The 16,445-nt window shown below is 38.3% G+C and overlaps 1 protein-coding gene across 48 annotated transcripts in view; it reads right to left on the bottom strand.

Annotated features, from left to right (window-relative positions):
* The window catches only part of MAGI1 (membrane associated guanylate kinase, WW and PDZ domain containing 1), a 645,902-nt gene that overhangs the window by 108,762 nt on the left and 520,695 nt on the right, over positions 1 to 16,445 (bottom strand). For all 48 annotated transcript variants that reach the window (XM_086366992.1, XM_086366969.1, XM_086366972.1 and 45 more), the window contains 2 exons: positions 9,406 to 9,612; positions 1,270 to 1,471 (listed from right to left, as the gene is read on the bottom strand). In XM_086366992.1, the coding sequence (XP_086223118.1) occupies positions 1,270 to 1,471; positions 9,406 to 9,612 (409 nt within the window). The remainder of the gene's footprint in view (positions 1 to 1,269; positions 1,472 to 9,405; positions 9,613 to 16,445) is intronic.

The raw sequence follows: 16,445 nt of genomic DNA, 5'->3' as shown, positions 1-16,445 counted from the left end.
TTCTAAGTGGGAATATGTATTCAAACCCCACAGAAATGTATAATGTAGTTAAGAAAATAAATTCCTTAAATTCCTTACTTAAACTCAAGTGTTAATAGATATTTCTGGAATTTTCTTCACATAGAATTATATCTACATTTTCACAGAAAACAAATATACACACAGCACAGTACATAAGTGTATAGACCCATGTATTTTACAAAATAAGATACTTCATGTTGTTCAGAAATGTCCTCTGTTGTTATTGTTCCATGAACAGCAGACCTGTAACATTAATCCATCTGAGTAGAACAGATTTACCTACGTTTTGAATTGTTTCAAAGTTTAATTGGTCTTTTTATTTTTTACAGGTTCATAATACTATGGTGAATGTTAATAGGAAATCTCAAAAGGAGGGACAAAAAATTTTAAAAATTGACTGTCATGGTTAAGAAATTATATTAGCTCAGATTTTCTAGAAAGGTTTCAATTTTATAAATTTTTTTGTTCCTTTCCAGTATTGGTTGCTAATGTTTAACTATATAATATTTAAGTTTTTAATTTTAAAAGACTTTTCACATCTTTATATTCTCAAACTTTAACCCATTTGCCTTGCACCATGTAAAAAAATTAACTAAAAATATATCATATACCAAAATGTAAAATGTAAGCTGTAAAACTTCTAAAACAAATATAGCAGAAAATGACTGAATTTTGACTTCAAGTCAGGTAACGATTTCTTAGGTTCCACAATAAAAGCACAATTCACAAAGGAAAAAAGAAAGTGATTAGAGTTCATAAAAATTAAGAACTTCTGGCTCTTTAAAAGATGCAGTTAAGAATGAAAAATCAAATTTGGACAAAATGTTTGCAAATCACAAATGTAATTAAGAAATTGAATCAAAAATATGTGAAGAACTCTTTAACACTCAAAGGAAACTGTAACCCAATTAAGAAAAAAAAAAAGCAAAGGATTTACCTCTTCTAAGGAGCTAGATATATTCTTCATATTAATATATAATATCATAATTTATATATGCACCATAATTTAGTTGTTTGACTCTTTAGGGAAATAATTATTCTTATGCTTCCTTCAGCTCTTCAGATGCAATGGTTAGGATGTTATGCTAATTGCTTTTTTTGTACAAGACTTGTTAAATTGTAGGAGAGAAGACCAACAGCATGTGATCAATCCTTTTAGAGTTAATTTACATCTGTAGCTGCTAGAGAAAGAGAAAGGAAATAGGGAGGAAAAAGGGAGAGATTCAAGTAGAAATAATGGTACTTTACTCTATAAAATAGACTTCTCCATTTTCGGTATAGGCCATCTCCCAGTTTTCAGGTAGAGGACCTAAATTATCCTCTGCAGAAAGAGGTAGGTATTGAGGGAACTTCTGAGAAGGGTCCGTGATGGGAGCAGCGATGATGCTACTATTCACAGGTGGGTGTGCTGCTTCTTGGAGACTGTGCTCTTCTTGGTCACCAGAATCGGCTATTTATTCACCAGAGAGAGAAAGAGAGAGGAAAACAAAAAAATTCATCAATCATACTCCAAACCAGGGTGATCATTATTGTGCACACTTATGTTCTTAAAATCCTTTCCTAACTGCAGGACATCAACTATATTCTGTTTTACTTAGAGGAAAGTTCTTTTAATAGAGAACACTGACATGATGAACCAAATTTATTTTACTGAAAAAGAAGAAAAGGAGAAAATACGCTCAAATAATGCATTACTCACAATCCCGGAAATGTCAAAGAAGAAACATATTCATGACTCAAACCCTCAAGTCCCTCTAACTTTAAGAAGGCCATCAAGTCACAGACTGAGCTGAACTCTCATTACTTAGGTATCATTTGGCTTCATGACTCAAAAGGACTTCTGGGGCAAGGAAAAAGTCCATGCTGAAAACACAGAGATAGTGACATTATCATCCATTTGTAAAAATTTATCTAAAATATTTTTGGTAGATGGTGGTGAATATCAAAGAATGACAAATCAAACTAACAAGTCTACAAAGGTTTAGAATATAGAGACAGCTCCACCAATGAGTCAGTTTAGCCTCTTTTGGAAAAGTGAGTAGAATGTTCCTGTGAAAACCAAGACAGTTACCCCCAAAAAGTATCCTGTGGGTGGACTGATTTGACTTGGGTCTTGAAGGCTCTAAGTTTCTGAATCTCTTTGCCTTCTTGTTAACTAGAAATATCCAGAGGGGATGTCATCAGAGTTTCCACAAACGGCATTGTTGACATTCTGGTTGAATTTTTATAGAGGCTGATGATATTAAATGTCAATCTCTATGGGACTTTAAAACATTAATCGGGGGATGTAGTCATTTTCTGTCTCCCACAATAGTTCTCCTACAGACATTTCTGATTTACTCAAAGCCAACTGAGGAATAATAAAAGGTTGCTTTCAAATCTTTCTCTGATGAGTAGCTCCCAATGACACACATGAGAATAAAGGCAATCCAAAAGCTGGATGGAGGATGCGTCAAGCCTATTAAACAACTACCTCCACCAAATATCCACTGCCTTGGAGAAGGAAGCCTGGGGTCTTTCAATGCCCTGCATCTATAACCTCTTCCTCTGGTACCAACCACTCAGATCTCCATTTGGAAATCTTCTCCTTCATCGGAGGTTTGTGTGGTCCGGGTGGACACTGACCTATGCCCACTCCAAGCTCACGCAGGAGGCTCAAGTCACACCCATTTCACTCTTGCCTTTACGGTTGGATCAGGCACATGATCCCTAGCAAACTACTGATGGTTCAGCATACAAGTGCTTGCTGAACTATTAGGCAAGAGGTAGCCTCTTGATGCTAAAATTAATAAGCTGGTAGAGTCTCATGTTGTGAGATGAGAATGCTGATGGTGCTGATGGCCATCTTGATGAACCTTGGCAAGGCTTATCTGAGAACTAAACCCTCATGGAGAAAAGATGAAATATGAGAAAGTCACCCAAAACCCCTGATGAAGCCTCTCTCATTACATGTACTCCTGGCTTCTCCAATTGCTTGATCCCCTCAACTCCCTCTCCTGCTTAAACCAATCTGAACTGCTTTTACAATTTGCACCCATGAGTGGCGATTAGTAAAATTTTAAGTTAGAAGAAAAAAAGAGGAAATTAGGCCACCATGGGAGAAACAGTTTGAAACTGGTGTGAGCGTATGTGTTCAGTTGCTTCAGTCGTGATCGACTCTTTGCAACCCTAGGACTGTAGCCCACCAGGCTCTTCTGTCCATGAGATTCTCCATGCAAGGATACTGGAGTGGGTTGCCATGCCCTACTCCAGGGGATCTTCCCTAACCAGGTACTGAACCTGTGTCTCCTCTGTCTCCTGCACTGTAGGCAGACACTTCACAGCTGAGCCACCAGAAAAGCCCTTGAAATTGGTAATGAATAACAAAAATTCAAAAGTTGGCAAGAATTAAAAGCATGCATGTGTGCTAAGTCTCCTCAGTCATGTCTGACTCTTTGTGACCACATGGACTGTAGCCCTCTAGGCTCATCTGTTTATGGGATTCTTCAGGCAAGAATACTGCAGTGGGATGCCATTCCCTCCTTCAGGCATGGCTCCCTACTTCAGAGAATAGATTTGGAATTAGGTTCAAAATACATACTTTGAGAGCACCCAGGTGATTGAGATTCAAGTACAAGCATTACATTTTGAAGACTGAGATACAAAAAGTACTAAAAAAAAAAAAAAAAATTCACTGGAATCTTTAGTTTCTCAGATAGGTTTAGTCAGCTGGCAATGTGCCAGAGTACGGTGCAGCCACATGGTACAAATAACGGATATCCAGAACACTACATCCTATCAGAAGGAAGTAGAGAACTCTGTGCTAGGCAATTAACATCCTGAAAAAAGTGGACTCAGGGTTTCCAGATCTCTGACTCTTTACGAGAAGGTGGAAATTTATATTTCGATGCAAAAATTACCAATCTACCAATCATAATTCCTTAACAAAATAAAGCAGTGTGTCTGGCTCAAGCAAAAAAAAAAAAGAAAAAAGAAAGGTAGTGACTATAAGCACTGACTGTGAGGCCAGTCTACTTGAGTCTGAATCTTGGCTTTATGTTTACTGGGTTTACTCAACCTTTACGTGCTTGAGTTTCCTTATCTTTACAGTCAGAATAGTAACAGTACCTACCTTATAAGATTGTAGGGAGGATTAGTTTATGTAAAGCACTCAGAACAGTTTTTAATATACAATAAACCTCATCTTTCTCATTAAAGTTGTTATTATTAATCTTTTCTTCCTGGCCAGAGCTGGCCCATAGGCTGCAGATTCATAACAAACAGGCAGAAAAGGATGGATTAGACATCAAACCACAGATCAAATCACAGTGTGCCTGTTTCTAGCTGTGTGTCTTTGAAAGAGACTTTACCTTTCTGGGCATCTGTTTTCTCATCTGTAAAATGGGCATAACACATGCACTATAAGAATGGAACATTTTCAATACACGCAAAGCAGCTGCCAAAGCACCTGGCGCTCAGAGTGCTCCAGAGAGCTCAGGACCAGGACTGGCTACCAGAAATACCCAGGGCCAAAGTCAGTGGTCATCTCTTAATATGACATTTAAGAGTCAGAGAAATGCTGGGACAATAGTAGACACTGAATAATTTGACTGAAAAATCTTAATTAACCCATTTTAATAGAAACTAGATGTAACAGGAAAAGGATGGTAGCCATAGGTAGCTCACTACAGATGAAAAGAGAAATAATGTGATTTAATACCTAATGTATACAATTTATGCTGAGAAGAAGAGAGAGGAGGGAGAGGAAGAAAGTCCTGCCAGCATTCCAAAATCTCGACTACATGAAGGGAATATTAGCTCACTGGAAATACATATATGTAAATTGTAACTTCCTAGAGAAAAAAGAAATTCCTCTAGCAATGAATCCTTATTTTAAATTATCCAATTATTTATTTTATAGGGTCTCAGTGTCTTCCTGTTTTAAAACCACTTTATTTACATATAACTGACATACGAAAAGTTACAGATATTAATTTCTCAGCTTTGAGGTATAACTGACAAAACTGTAAGATATTTAAAATGTACATCATGACAATTTGACATGTGTTACCCAAGGATTCCTTCCATCTAGTTAATTTTTTTGGGAAAAAAAAAAGATAGATATTAAACACATACAGCTTGATATGTTTAGTTTTCTGTTTCTTTTTTCAATAGAACCTTAAACATTCTCATTCTCTGAAAGAAAATGAGAAGTTCAAAAATGAGAGAGTGGGGCAGATTTTAAAAATTCATACTCCTTATCACAGCTTTGACCCTGACACATGCTCTGACTTCAAAAACTCTTTCATTTAATTTACAAACATTTAAGAGCACTGCTATCATGCTCTAACGATTAGATTACTAAATTATTACTAAAGATTGCCAATGTATCCAAAGAGGACAGGTAGAATGGATTACTGGAATACTGAGACTGGCAAGTAGATAAGAAGCTACATGCTCCAACTGCCCAGTGGGATTGATAACACTATTTCTCAGGGTTTCTGTCTACAAAATGGGGAAGATAATAGTTAGACTGCTTATTTCTCAAAATTTCCAAAAGGTTTATAATATACATGTGAAAAAGACTCATAAACCATAAACAAACACAGAAAACATTTTCATTTGCAGACACTTCCCAGTATTTACATCACACACACACACACACACTCAGGAGATTTTGAAGATGACTTTGAGAACATAAGCTCATGTCAAACACACATTCTGGAGCTTATTTTAAATTACACATGCATTTAGATTTATGTGTACACTCACTGTGTACATAACCAGTCAAAACCTTTGATGCTGCAAAGGGCTAACAAACTTAACTTAAAACACAAAGCCATATAGATTCTGGAGTCAAGGTTTTTGGGTTGAAATGACAGCTTTGACCCTCACTGGCTGAGTAATACTGGACAAGTGGTTAGGACTCCCCAGTAATATGCATGAGAGCTTACCAAAATGCCTGCCACAGAGCACTGGGAAACATTAGCTCTTTTGGTAATATCGTTATCTCTTGACATTCCAAAGCAGTATTTTATCATTAATCACTAATGAAAAGAAGCATCGGCAGCCTAATGTTGAACAATAGGGAAGCCGTTGAGGAAACAAGTTTTGGAAGACAATTAAATAACACTTTTGGTGTCTCTTAGATACGGTTGATGGATGCATCAACTACTTTTTAGTTGTAGTGGTTTGTTATATATTTTCCAAGTTTTTCATTAGTGAACAAAATCTTTTAAAAAAAAGTTTTAATTTATTATGTAAATAACTGTGTGTTTTGCCCAACAATTTAAGCTTACATCTATCTTTGTGAAGCACATACAGTATTCTCTCTCTAGGGCCTCCTTTAAATCTATAATTTGGGCATTATTTGAGGACGATTCTCCTTCTGCCTTGTGTTCGACAGTAAGTTCTATGGTAATGAACCTGGGATGACTGCTCATTACTCAGCTCCTGCCTCCATCTTCGCTTTCAGAAAGGAAGGCACAACCTCCCCAGGATGCTCCAGGCCTTCAGTAGCCTGTTCTTCTGGCAGCAGACAGCGCCAATATTATTTAGGTGTGTTATTTAGATATCCTGTGTTCCTTTCAAAAGACCCAAGCAGATGTCAGCTGAAATTGTACCAACAGCCCATTATTTAAAAACATCCTAGTTAAATATCATTTTAAATAGCGGTATTGTGTTTCTATATTTGAATCCGGTACCCTTCATCACAACTGGCCCAACCAGGAGCCAAGACCTCGAAGCGGCTGGTGGATTGCTACTTATCAGTGGTTCAGAATGCAATATGCTTTGACACAGCTGGCATGGTACACATCTCACAGACTGGGCAGTGTCAATTATTTCGAAGAATTCACACGGGTGAGAGTATGACAGCTTCTCAGCTGTCATACTTGCAGTCTGGTAAATAAGAAGACATATTCAACATATCCCTTGCATACTGAAGATGCCCGATTGCTTGTCTATCTCAAGATCAATTCTCTCCCTGTACATCTGATCAGGTGACAATCAGCTTTCTTTCTTTGTGCATAGATGAATGTTTAGACTGCTTTTAGCAATGATGACCAGGGGCCAGATTTTTGGTTTTTTTGACACCAGGATTTCAAATAGGGGTGTTACAAGGTCAGATTTTCTGAGGCTTGGCTTCTACAACAGAGATTTTTAGCAGTTAGAAATTAGGAAACACCCAGACCTACAATGAGCTATCCCTGCTCTGTTCATGCTTTGTACCAACAAATCTACTTAGTCAATGGAGGACATACAAAGGTACACGTCTATATTTTGGGGTTATATCGTGATTTGCTAGTCTTACTTGCTGAAAAATCAAGACCCTTTTTTTTTATCCATAATGTGCTTTCATTTTGGTGACAGCTACTATATATGGATAAAATATTTTGAAGTAGGTAAAATTAGCTGATTTCAATAAATGCCTAAGTAAAAACAGGTAAATTTCTCCTAGATACTGTTAACAATAGGTCAGTGACCGGCATAATGAAGAAAATGGAAATTTTCATGAACTTGAATCCTTAAAGCTGGAAGGGGGAACCTGATGTGATTGAACCCTAATCAGTAATTAGAGAAGTTAGATACTAAGTTCATAACAAGACAGCTACCAAGAACAAAGCTAGGGTAGCAAACCGGGTCTCCTCCTTTCTCTAGTGCTTCTTGCAGAATGGCTGGGCTACTGTTATGATGATAAGCCACCAAAAACATTTTTTTTTTAATTGTTAACTTGAAAAATTTTAGACTTCTGTGTTCAATGAATGAGAAAGCTTCAGAGAGGTCCATACAGGCAGTAGAAAGCACTCAACTAATAGAAGCTGTTTTTCTGAAAGACTGTTAGACTTGACAGCACAAGGAGGAAAATATTCTAAAATATCAAAGAAAACAAGTACAGGAAAAACAGAAGAAACAAGATGGTCTTCAAAGTCACAACCTTATAGACTGGAGTAACTCATGTCTTATGCATTTGTTAAATTTTGAGTTACTCTGTGTATTAAACCCCCACAAAGCCAAAAATATTATTGACCCATTCTGGGTCACTGTGCTAACCTACAGAGCATACATCATGGCCTCAGTGAACAGTGCCTCCCAGGAATGTGCACTTCCTAATCTGCATAGCTTTATGCAGAGGGTTTGTCCTTGAAGAGCCTTTCATAAAATATAGCCTACTAAGCTAGAGCATAGATAGCTCTGACTGTATATTAAAAATTATACTGCAATGAGTAATATATGCTATGCAACATAAAATACATATACAAAATATAATCTTAGAATATTTATTATTTTTCCATTTTTTATTTCTTATGGAATGTAGTAAACTTTGCATTAATTAACTGAAAACATGATTTACTTCCACTGTATCTCTATCTACAAAGGTATGAGATAAAAGGATGCATTCCATATAGCATCAAAGTGATATTAAACAAATTCTCCTACTTTTCTTTATAAACAATCAGCCATAATTATGGAGCAGTGTCAAGGCCAAGTAATAAATGAACAAAATAGTGATTCTTATAGGTATCATTTTGAAGAGAGAGAAAGGATGCCGATTATTTTTTATTTCCTTCTACAAACACTTCCCTCCTGTCCCTTTAAGATAGCTGGGTGAAGTTAAAAGATTCTTGACAAGAAGCATGAAAAAAAAACCAGGGAAAAGATCAGCTATTATACAGAGCAAAGTAAGTCAGAAAGAGAAACGCAAATGTCGTATATTAACGCATATATGTGGAATCTAGAAAGACGGTACTGATGAACCATCACAGGGCAACAGTGGAAAACTGAGACATACAGAGCAGACTTGCGGACACAGTGGTGGAAGGGAGGGTGGGACGAACGGAGAGCGTAGCACGGAGACATACCCGCGAACACATGTGAAACAGACAGCCTGTGGGAATTTGCTGTATGACCCAGGGAGCTCAAGCCAGTATTCTGACAACCTAGTGGGAGGGAGGTTCAAAAGGGAGGGGACATATGTATACCTATGGCCGATTCACATTAATGTATGGCAGTAACCAAAACCGTATTGTAAAGCAATTACCCTTCAATTAAAAATAAAAATTTTAAAAAAAAGGGAGATGGGAGGGAGGTTCAAAAGGAAGGGGACATATGTATACCTATGGCTGATTCATGTTGATGTTTGACAGAAAACAACAAAATTCTGTAAAGCAATGATCCTTCAATTAAAAAAATTAATAAAATTTAAAAAAGAAAAAAAAAATTTCTGGGCACAGGAAAAGGATAAAAAGACCATCTCTTCCATAAGCACTGTGTGGTCAGAGTTTGAATTTTGGTGATCCTTCCAAATTCTTGCTGAGAACAGAAACCTCCTCACAACTCCTTGTAAATCCTCCCCCCGCCCTCCTTTCCCAAGTCCACTGAGGGGGAGCATCATCTGGTCTTTACCTGTAAAGCTACTGTTCATTTCAGGAACATCATCCTCTTCCTCATTCTCCGCGTGGACTATGCCAGCATTTTGCATATCATTGTAGGACTTGGTTCGCTTTGGGGTCGACTGCTTGGAGCCAGAATGAAGGTTTTGCAAGGCATCCGTCGTGATCACTTTCCCACTGACTGGCTGGCTAGGAGGTTTGGGTGTCCCATAATAGTTTCCTAGGTGATGGAGAGACACATTTGCATGTTTTAGAAAGAATACTTTGTTTTTCTCAAGTCTGCAAATCCAAATCTCTTAGCCCATTCAAAAAAAAAAAATTTTTTTTTTTTTTTTTTTTTAGATTAGAAAACCAGAACAAACTGTATTTCATTTCTGGAATGGGTAAGAAAACATGTTGGTCCTACCCAGTTAGACATGGAGATTTCAGAAGCCAGGAGGAAAGCTGCATTGTGGTGGGGAAAGAACCTACTAGGGATGAAAACAAAAGCGGCTGTGCAGAATGGAAAAGCTTCATCCTCATTACATTTGAATTTCAATTGGTCACCGTTTCACATATATGCACTAGCATAATGCAGAATCCAATTTGGAGTGAGTGGCACACAAAATAACAAATTCATTACCGCCAGCACCCTTACAAGCTGACACAGTGGAGGTCACCCTCCCTTAATAAGGAAACTCCTCAAGAGGGAACCCAAGCAGTACTTTTTTTAAAAAAAGAGCGTGAACACCACGTGGCACCTCTTTAACTGAATGGCAGGTCTGACTGGCACAGCCATGTGTGGCTGGAACAAACCCTTGCCTAGCTTTCACAGGAAACTCTGGGTCAGCAGTGGCAGAGTGGCACCCTTCACGGGTCACTTGTTTGGTCAGTGCCCATTTTCATTTTTAGCCACTTCCCTCTAGAGTTTGGCTCAGCTCTGACTCTCATGTGCAAAGTGACTCTGGGCAGGACCAGGATAGGCTTTTATGTCTTAATTTTTTTTTTTTTTTAATTTAAAATGTGTATATTTTTAGTGTGCAGTACAGAAATCTAACTAGTAAAATAAAATATTTACTTTAAAAAGTTAAGTGATAAAGCAATTAAAATTGACTTTTTAAAATGTAAAGATTAAACTTTAAGTTTAAAAAAAGCATATATATTTAATAAGAAATTAATTGAGTACATAATAACAATGGTAGCAATGATGTTCCTTTTGAACACAAGTTAACAATTAAGTTATTTTAAAGAAAGTGTCAAGAAAATAATGGACCCTGTAACAAGATACAGACAAAATCTTGAAGGTAATTCACGAATGGGCAACGTTTGAAAACGACAGCTTAAAATCAATAATATTCAGTGACCATATGACCAAAAGCATCAACATCAGATTGCCAACCGTCCACTTACCATCTCACATCTTTTAGAGTAACGCCAGATAGACAGATCTTATTAAGCCCTACAAAAAATCCTATGTAATGTCTCTAGTTTTGTGCTTGCTAAAGTAAAATTTGTAAATAATAACAAATCCTATACACGCTGTTTCTTCCCAAGAATCATATCCCATTGTCGAACCTCACCACATAATTAAATCATATAAAATACACATTTTAATGATACAAGCACAGAAGCAGAGAAGAAGGAGTATGATTCTCTGTATGAGACACACAGATATTACAGAATTTATATACATTGCTTTATCTTTATATTAAATTTTCTTTATGAACATTATTTCTTTAAACTATTTTTTGAATCATCGAATTTATGAACATATGCATCCACTTTCTTTGAGAGTGGTGTAAACAGCATGTGTCAGCAGGGAAATCTTGGACACACATATTAAAAAGAGCAGCAGACTAAAGGGCACCATGTTTGAACTTAAAGGAAACCACACAGAAGCCGATGAGCACATTCTGGTGGCTTACACTCTCTCACACAAGGTGCTATCTCGACCTCTTCAAAACCTTCATTCAGCTTTCTGACTCAAAGGTACAGAGACAGAGTGGAACCAGCGTGAAGAAACGGCATCCGTGTGTGTTTCTAGGGACTAACACAAGTGCAGGGAAAATGCACACACGCATAAGCCAAGACTCAGCGTGTGTTTCTCAACAGGTTACACCAAAGGCTGCCCATTTGATGAAGTTGAAACTCGCAGTTGACGAGGGTCTTAAGGATCTTTCTTAAGTTGAAGGCCGCAGCATTGACTATTTTCACTAACTGAAGATTCTAAGTGGGGTTTAGATAAATAAAACAGTTGACTATTTAAAAAGTAATTTTCATGGTGAACAAGAAATAAAGACAAAGCTCTACCGAATTCTTTATGATCTTTATCATACCAAAACATAGTGTACATTTTTGAGTTAGAGATTAAAGTAAGACCAATGTCTACAAATAAGAATCTTCCACTAAAGGATGTGATTTAAAAAACTCTTGATTCATAGTTTTATAATTACAATTTTATAACATTCATGAAGCTATTGTCATTTAAAAATCAATTAAAACTTAGACATCCTTGTTTATGACAGAAATAAATGTCTGGAAAAGAAATGTTCTACCTAAATTTGACAAATTTATGTGGATTTTCCTCAGTTTTCAAGGGAGGTCAGGGTCTTTCTTAAGTTAGTAAATGATTAGCACGTTTCTCAACACAATTACAAATTCCCCCCCAAACAACCCACTTATTCATAGTTGTTTCCTGCTTCTGGAAATCAGTATAAGATTGATTAGAGACAGATAAAGTACATATTATTAGACTGAACCATATGCAACTGTTGATGTAGAAGGCAAACTGTCAAATATCAGCAATTTCATTTGGGTTAATCTAAAGTATAGACACGGAGAAGGCGATGGCACCCCACTCCAGTACTCTTGCCTGGAAAATCCCATGGGTGGAGGAGCCTGGTGGGCTGAAGTCCATGGGGTCGCTAAGAGTCGGACACGACTGAGCGACTTCACTTTAACTTTTCACTTTCGTGCATTGGAGAAGGAAATGGCAACCCACTCCAGTGTTCTTGCCTAGAGAATCCCAGGGACGGGGGAGCCTGGTGGGCTGCCATCTATGGGGTCAACAGAGTCAGACATGACTGAAGTGACTTAGCAGCAGCAAAGTACAGATTAATGTATGCTCAACAATCACTGGATCACAGAAAAAGCAAGAGAGTTCCAGAAAAACATCTACTTCTGCTTCACTGACTATGTTAAAGCCTTTGATCATGTGGATCACAACAAACTGTGGAAAATTCTTAAAGAGATGGGAGTACCAGACCACCTGACCTGTCTCCTGAGAAACCAGTATGTGAGTCAGAAAGCCACAGTGAGAACCTTACATAGAATGACTTGTCCAAAATCGGGAAAGGAATATGACAAGGCTGCATACTGTCACCCTGTTTATTTACTTATATGGAGAGTACATTGTGCAAAAATACCAGGCTGGATAGATCACAAGTTAGAATCAGGATTGCAGGGAGGAATATCAACAACCTCAGATATGCAGATGATACCACTATAATGGTAGGAAGTGAAAAGGAACTAAAGATCCTCTTGATGAGGTTGAAAAAGCTGGCTTAAAACTCAACATTAAAAAAACTAAGATCACGGCATCTGATCCCATCACTTTATGACAAATAGAAGGGGTAAAAGTGGAAGTAGTGACAGATTTTATTTTATTGGTCTCCAAAGTCATTATGGATGGTGACTGTAGCCATAAAATTAAAAGATGCCTGCTCCTTGGAAGGAAAGCTATGACAAACCTAGATAACATATTAAAAAGCAGATATTACTTTGCTGACAAAGGTCCATGTAGTCAAAGCTCCGTTTTCCAGTAGTCATATATGAATGTGACAGTTGGACCATAAAGAAGGCTGAGTGCTAAAGAAATAATGCTTTCGAATTGTGGTACTGGAGAAAACTCATGAGTTCCTTGGTCTGCATGGAGAGCAAAATAGTCAATCCTAAAGGAAATCAACAGTGAATATTCACTGGAAGGACTGATGCTGAAGCTGAAGCTCCAATACTTTGGCTACCTGATGTGAAGAGCCGACTCATCCTATTATGAGGATACAATGAGACAGTCCATTTAATGCTTTTAGCACTTGCAAAAGACTTCATTACAAGGCTTGATACATGCTATAATACTTAATGTTAACAGTGTATGTTTCGAATCTTTAAAAGGAAGCTCTTTACACCTTAGTAGGATGAATGAGACAATGTGTCTGAAGTGCTTGCCACATGGTAACAGAGTACCACAACTTTACTGACATAAAGGAACAAGCAGGTAAACCTCCCAATGACCAAATAACCTTGAGCAAATTACTTACTATCATCTCATACTTTCTCTGTGATATGATAATGGCAGCATGAGCTCAAATAACATCAAGGGATTACCACGACAATCAAATGATGTAACTTTCTTGAACGTACCCTGTAAACTATAAGGTGTTATAAATACGAGAGAGTGTAATTATTCAAACTTCTCTAGCGTATTACCTACAACCTTTACAGAAAAGCTTCTATCAAGTGGTGTTTCCTAAGGGCAGAGGGTTCCACTTTCCACTGCAGATACATTTTTCAAAATAAAGAATTTAGTGACCCACATTTAAAAACTGATATCTCTGATTCAAGTCTGGATATACTGAGACATGCTGCTGGATAAACTGTAAGGTCTGTTTTCCTGATATTTGTCTCTTATGGGCAATGTTGGTGACAAGTGTGTGACCAAATTCACCAGGACCACACTACACTGTGGTGTTGGAGGAGACTTCTGAAAGTCCCTTGGACTGCAAGGAGATCAAACCAGTCAATCCTAAAGGAAATCAATTCTGAATATTCATCGGAAGGACTGATGCTGAAGCTGAAAAACTCCAACACTTCGGCTACCTGATGCGAAGAACTGACTCATTGGAAAAAGACCCTGATGCTGGGAAACATTAAAGGCAGGAGGAGAAAGGGACAACAGAGGATGATATGGTTGGATGGCATCACTGATTCGATGGACATGAGTTGGAGCAAGCTCTGGGATATGGTGATAGACAGGGAAACCTGGCGTGCTGCAGTCCATGGGGTTGCAAAGAATCGGACACAACTGAGCAACCGAACTGAACACACACAATTAAGGATTTCTGCACAGAGGTTTTGGCTGATATCTTTGGTGTGTCTCAGCCTTTGCCAGACAAACACCTTGACCTCAACCTAGAAGAGTGCCCTAAGGTCTGAGCAGATAAAGGGGCATGGACATAAGAGAGATGGAAGAAAACTTTAAACTTGAGGAATTCCGATGGGTCTGTGAATGAAGTGATTTTTGCTGAATCTGGGATTGGCCACGTTATCTTTCCACACAACCAAGGGCAAGATGACTCGTGCACTCCTCCGTTTACCACCGTTCCCACCAACACTACCTTCACCCGCCATGTATTTACTCACTCCACTCATTTTGACCTCCAGGCATTTAAATTCAAAACCTTGCCCTTCCAGGAAACTCTCCACCTCATCAATCATTTCCACTCTGGTCAGCATCAAGTCAAGCCTATCCAGAAACACGAACCTTACATAGAATATGCACAAGAGACTTTCTGTGAAGACTATATGGATCACTTAATGGTACTAAGTAAAAATCACTTGAAGAATTATACATGAATAAAAGATTAATTTAGGTTATCACTTGGCAGGCTGCACAGTTTCTAAGAGACACGAGCCTGACCATCCCACAGTCCCCATGTTAGCCAACACACACTTCCTGAGGTGACTGGGCTCTCTCCCAAGTGACAATTGTGCATGTCCCAGCTGCTATTTTCAGAACTGGCTCCACAACACAACTCAGCAGGGATGACGGCTGGGGAGGGAGAGGAGGGCAGGGAAGACGCAAGAGGAAGCCACCAATGGCCATAATTAACAGGCACATTCTTTGGCCATGACCAAGCCAAAGAAAATATTTTCTGACACACAGTTAAAAATTAATGGGGACTGCAAATAAATTTTTAGAGCTTGATAAAATATTGAAGGAGGACTGCAACCCTGAGTTTTAAGCCAGAATGAATCAAATCTTTAAAGCCTTTCACTTTGTATAAATTTAATATTCATTCATTCATTTCCTTACAGAGAACCTCTTGTTATGCTAGGCACTATGCTGGAAAGGCAGAAATGAACTAGAACATGATTTTCACAAATGCTCTGCATGGTATACATCACTTTTTAAAACTCTGTACAAATAATAGTTACATCAAATGAAGATTCTCTTTTAAAAGGTCAAGGTGGGGCTTGAAATTTTGAATTTCTAACAAGGACTCAGGTGATGCTGATAATACTGGTCCATGGACCACCTTCTGTGCAGCAAAGGTGAAGAAATCAGAGAAAAGAATTCACATTTAGGTCCTTTGTCCTGTAGTCCTATGTTTCTTTAGAACTGGGAGGTGGCAGGGGTGGGGGAGATGAAGGGAGAGATGGCTTGCTTGTCTTTTTCCAAACAGAACAAGCTTTGAAAATAAACAGCAGGACAGGATGACAATGACCACGAATGGCTGGAAATCTAGAGCATATTATTATCAAAGGGGCAATACTATACCCAAGGGGCAAAAGTTGAGTGTGTGCTCAGTTGTGTCCAACTCTTTGTGACACCATGGACTATAGCTCATCAGGCTCCTTTGTCCGTGGACGTTTTCAGGCAAGAATACTGGAGTGGGTTACCATTTCTTCTTCAAGAGGATCTTTCCAACCCAGGGATCGAACTCAAGTCTCCTGCGTCTCCTGCATTGACAGGAAGATTCATTACCACTGAGCCACCTGGGAAGCCCAGGGTAAGATGTGTGGGGTCCAAAAACCTTACTCTTGCTCTTTGTAAAGCACAAATATGTATACAGTACTTAAGGACATAGATCCAGCATATCTGATTTTGTCTTGGTCTCAAGGTCATGCATGTTTGACCCTTGCAGGCTCTGCAGGCAAGCTTCACAGTTGAACCCCTTGCTGTCTCTGCTCAAATCTCACTGGTTTTCTTTCAGGCCTCATATGCAATCTGTGCCCCCACTCACCTCACAGCTCTTGCACTCACTCTTCTCTCTGTTTAACTTTCTTTCCTCTGCT

This window comes from Bos grunniens, chromosome 22 (assembly GCF_055505025.1).
Source record: "Bos grunniens cultivar Pamir isolate PY7600 chromosome 22, Bosgru_T2T1.0, whole genome shotgun sequence".
Classification (NCBI taxonomy): domain Eukaryota; kingdom Metazoa; phylum Chordata; class Mammalia; order Artiodactyla; family Bovidae; genus Bos; species Bos grunniens.
This window is presented reverse-complemented; position numbering and strand designations above follow the sequence as displayed.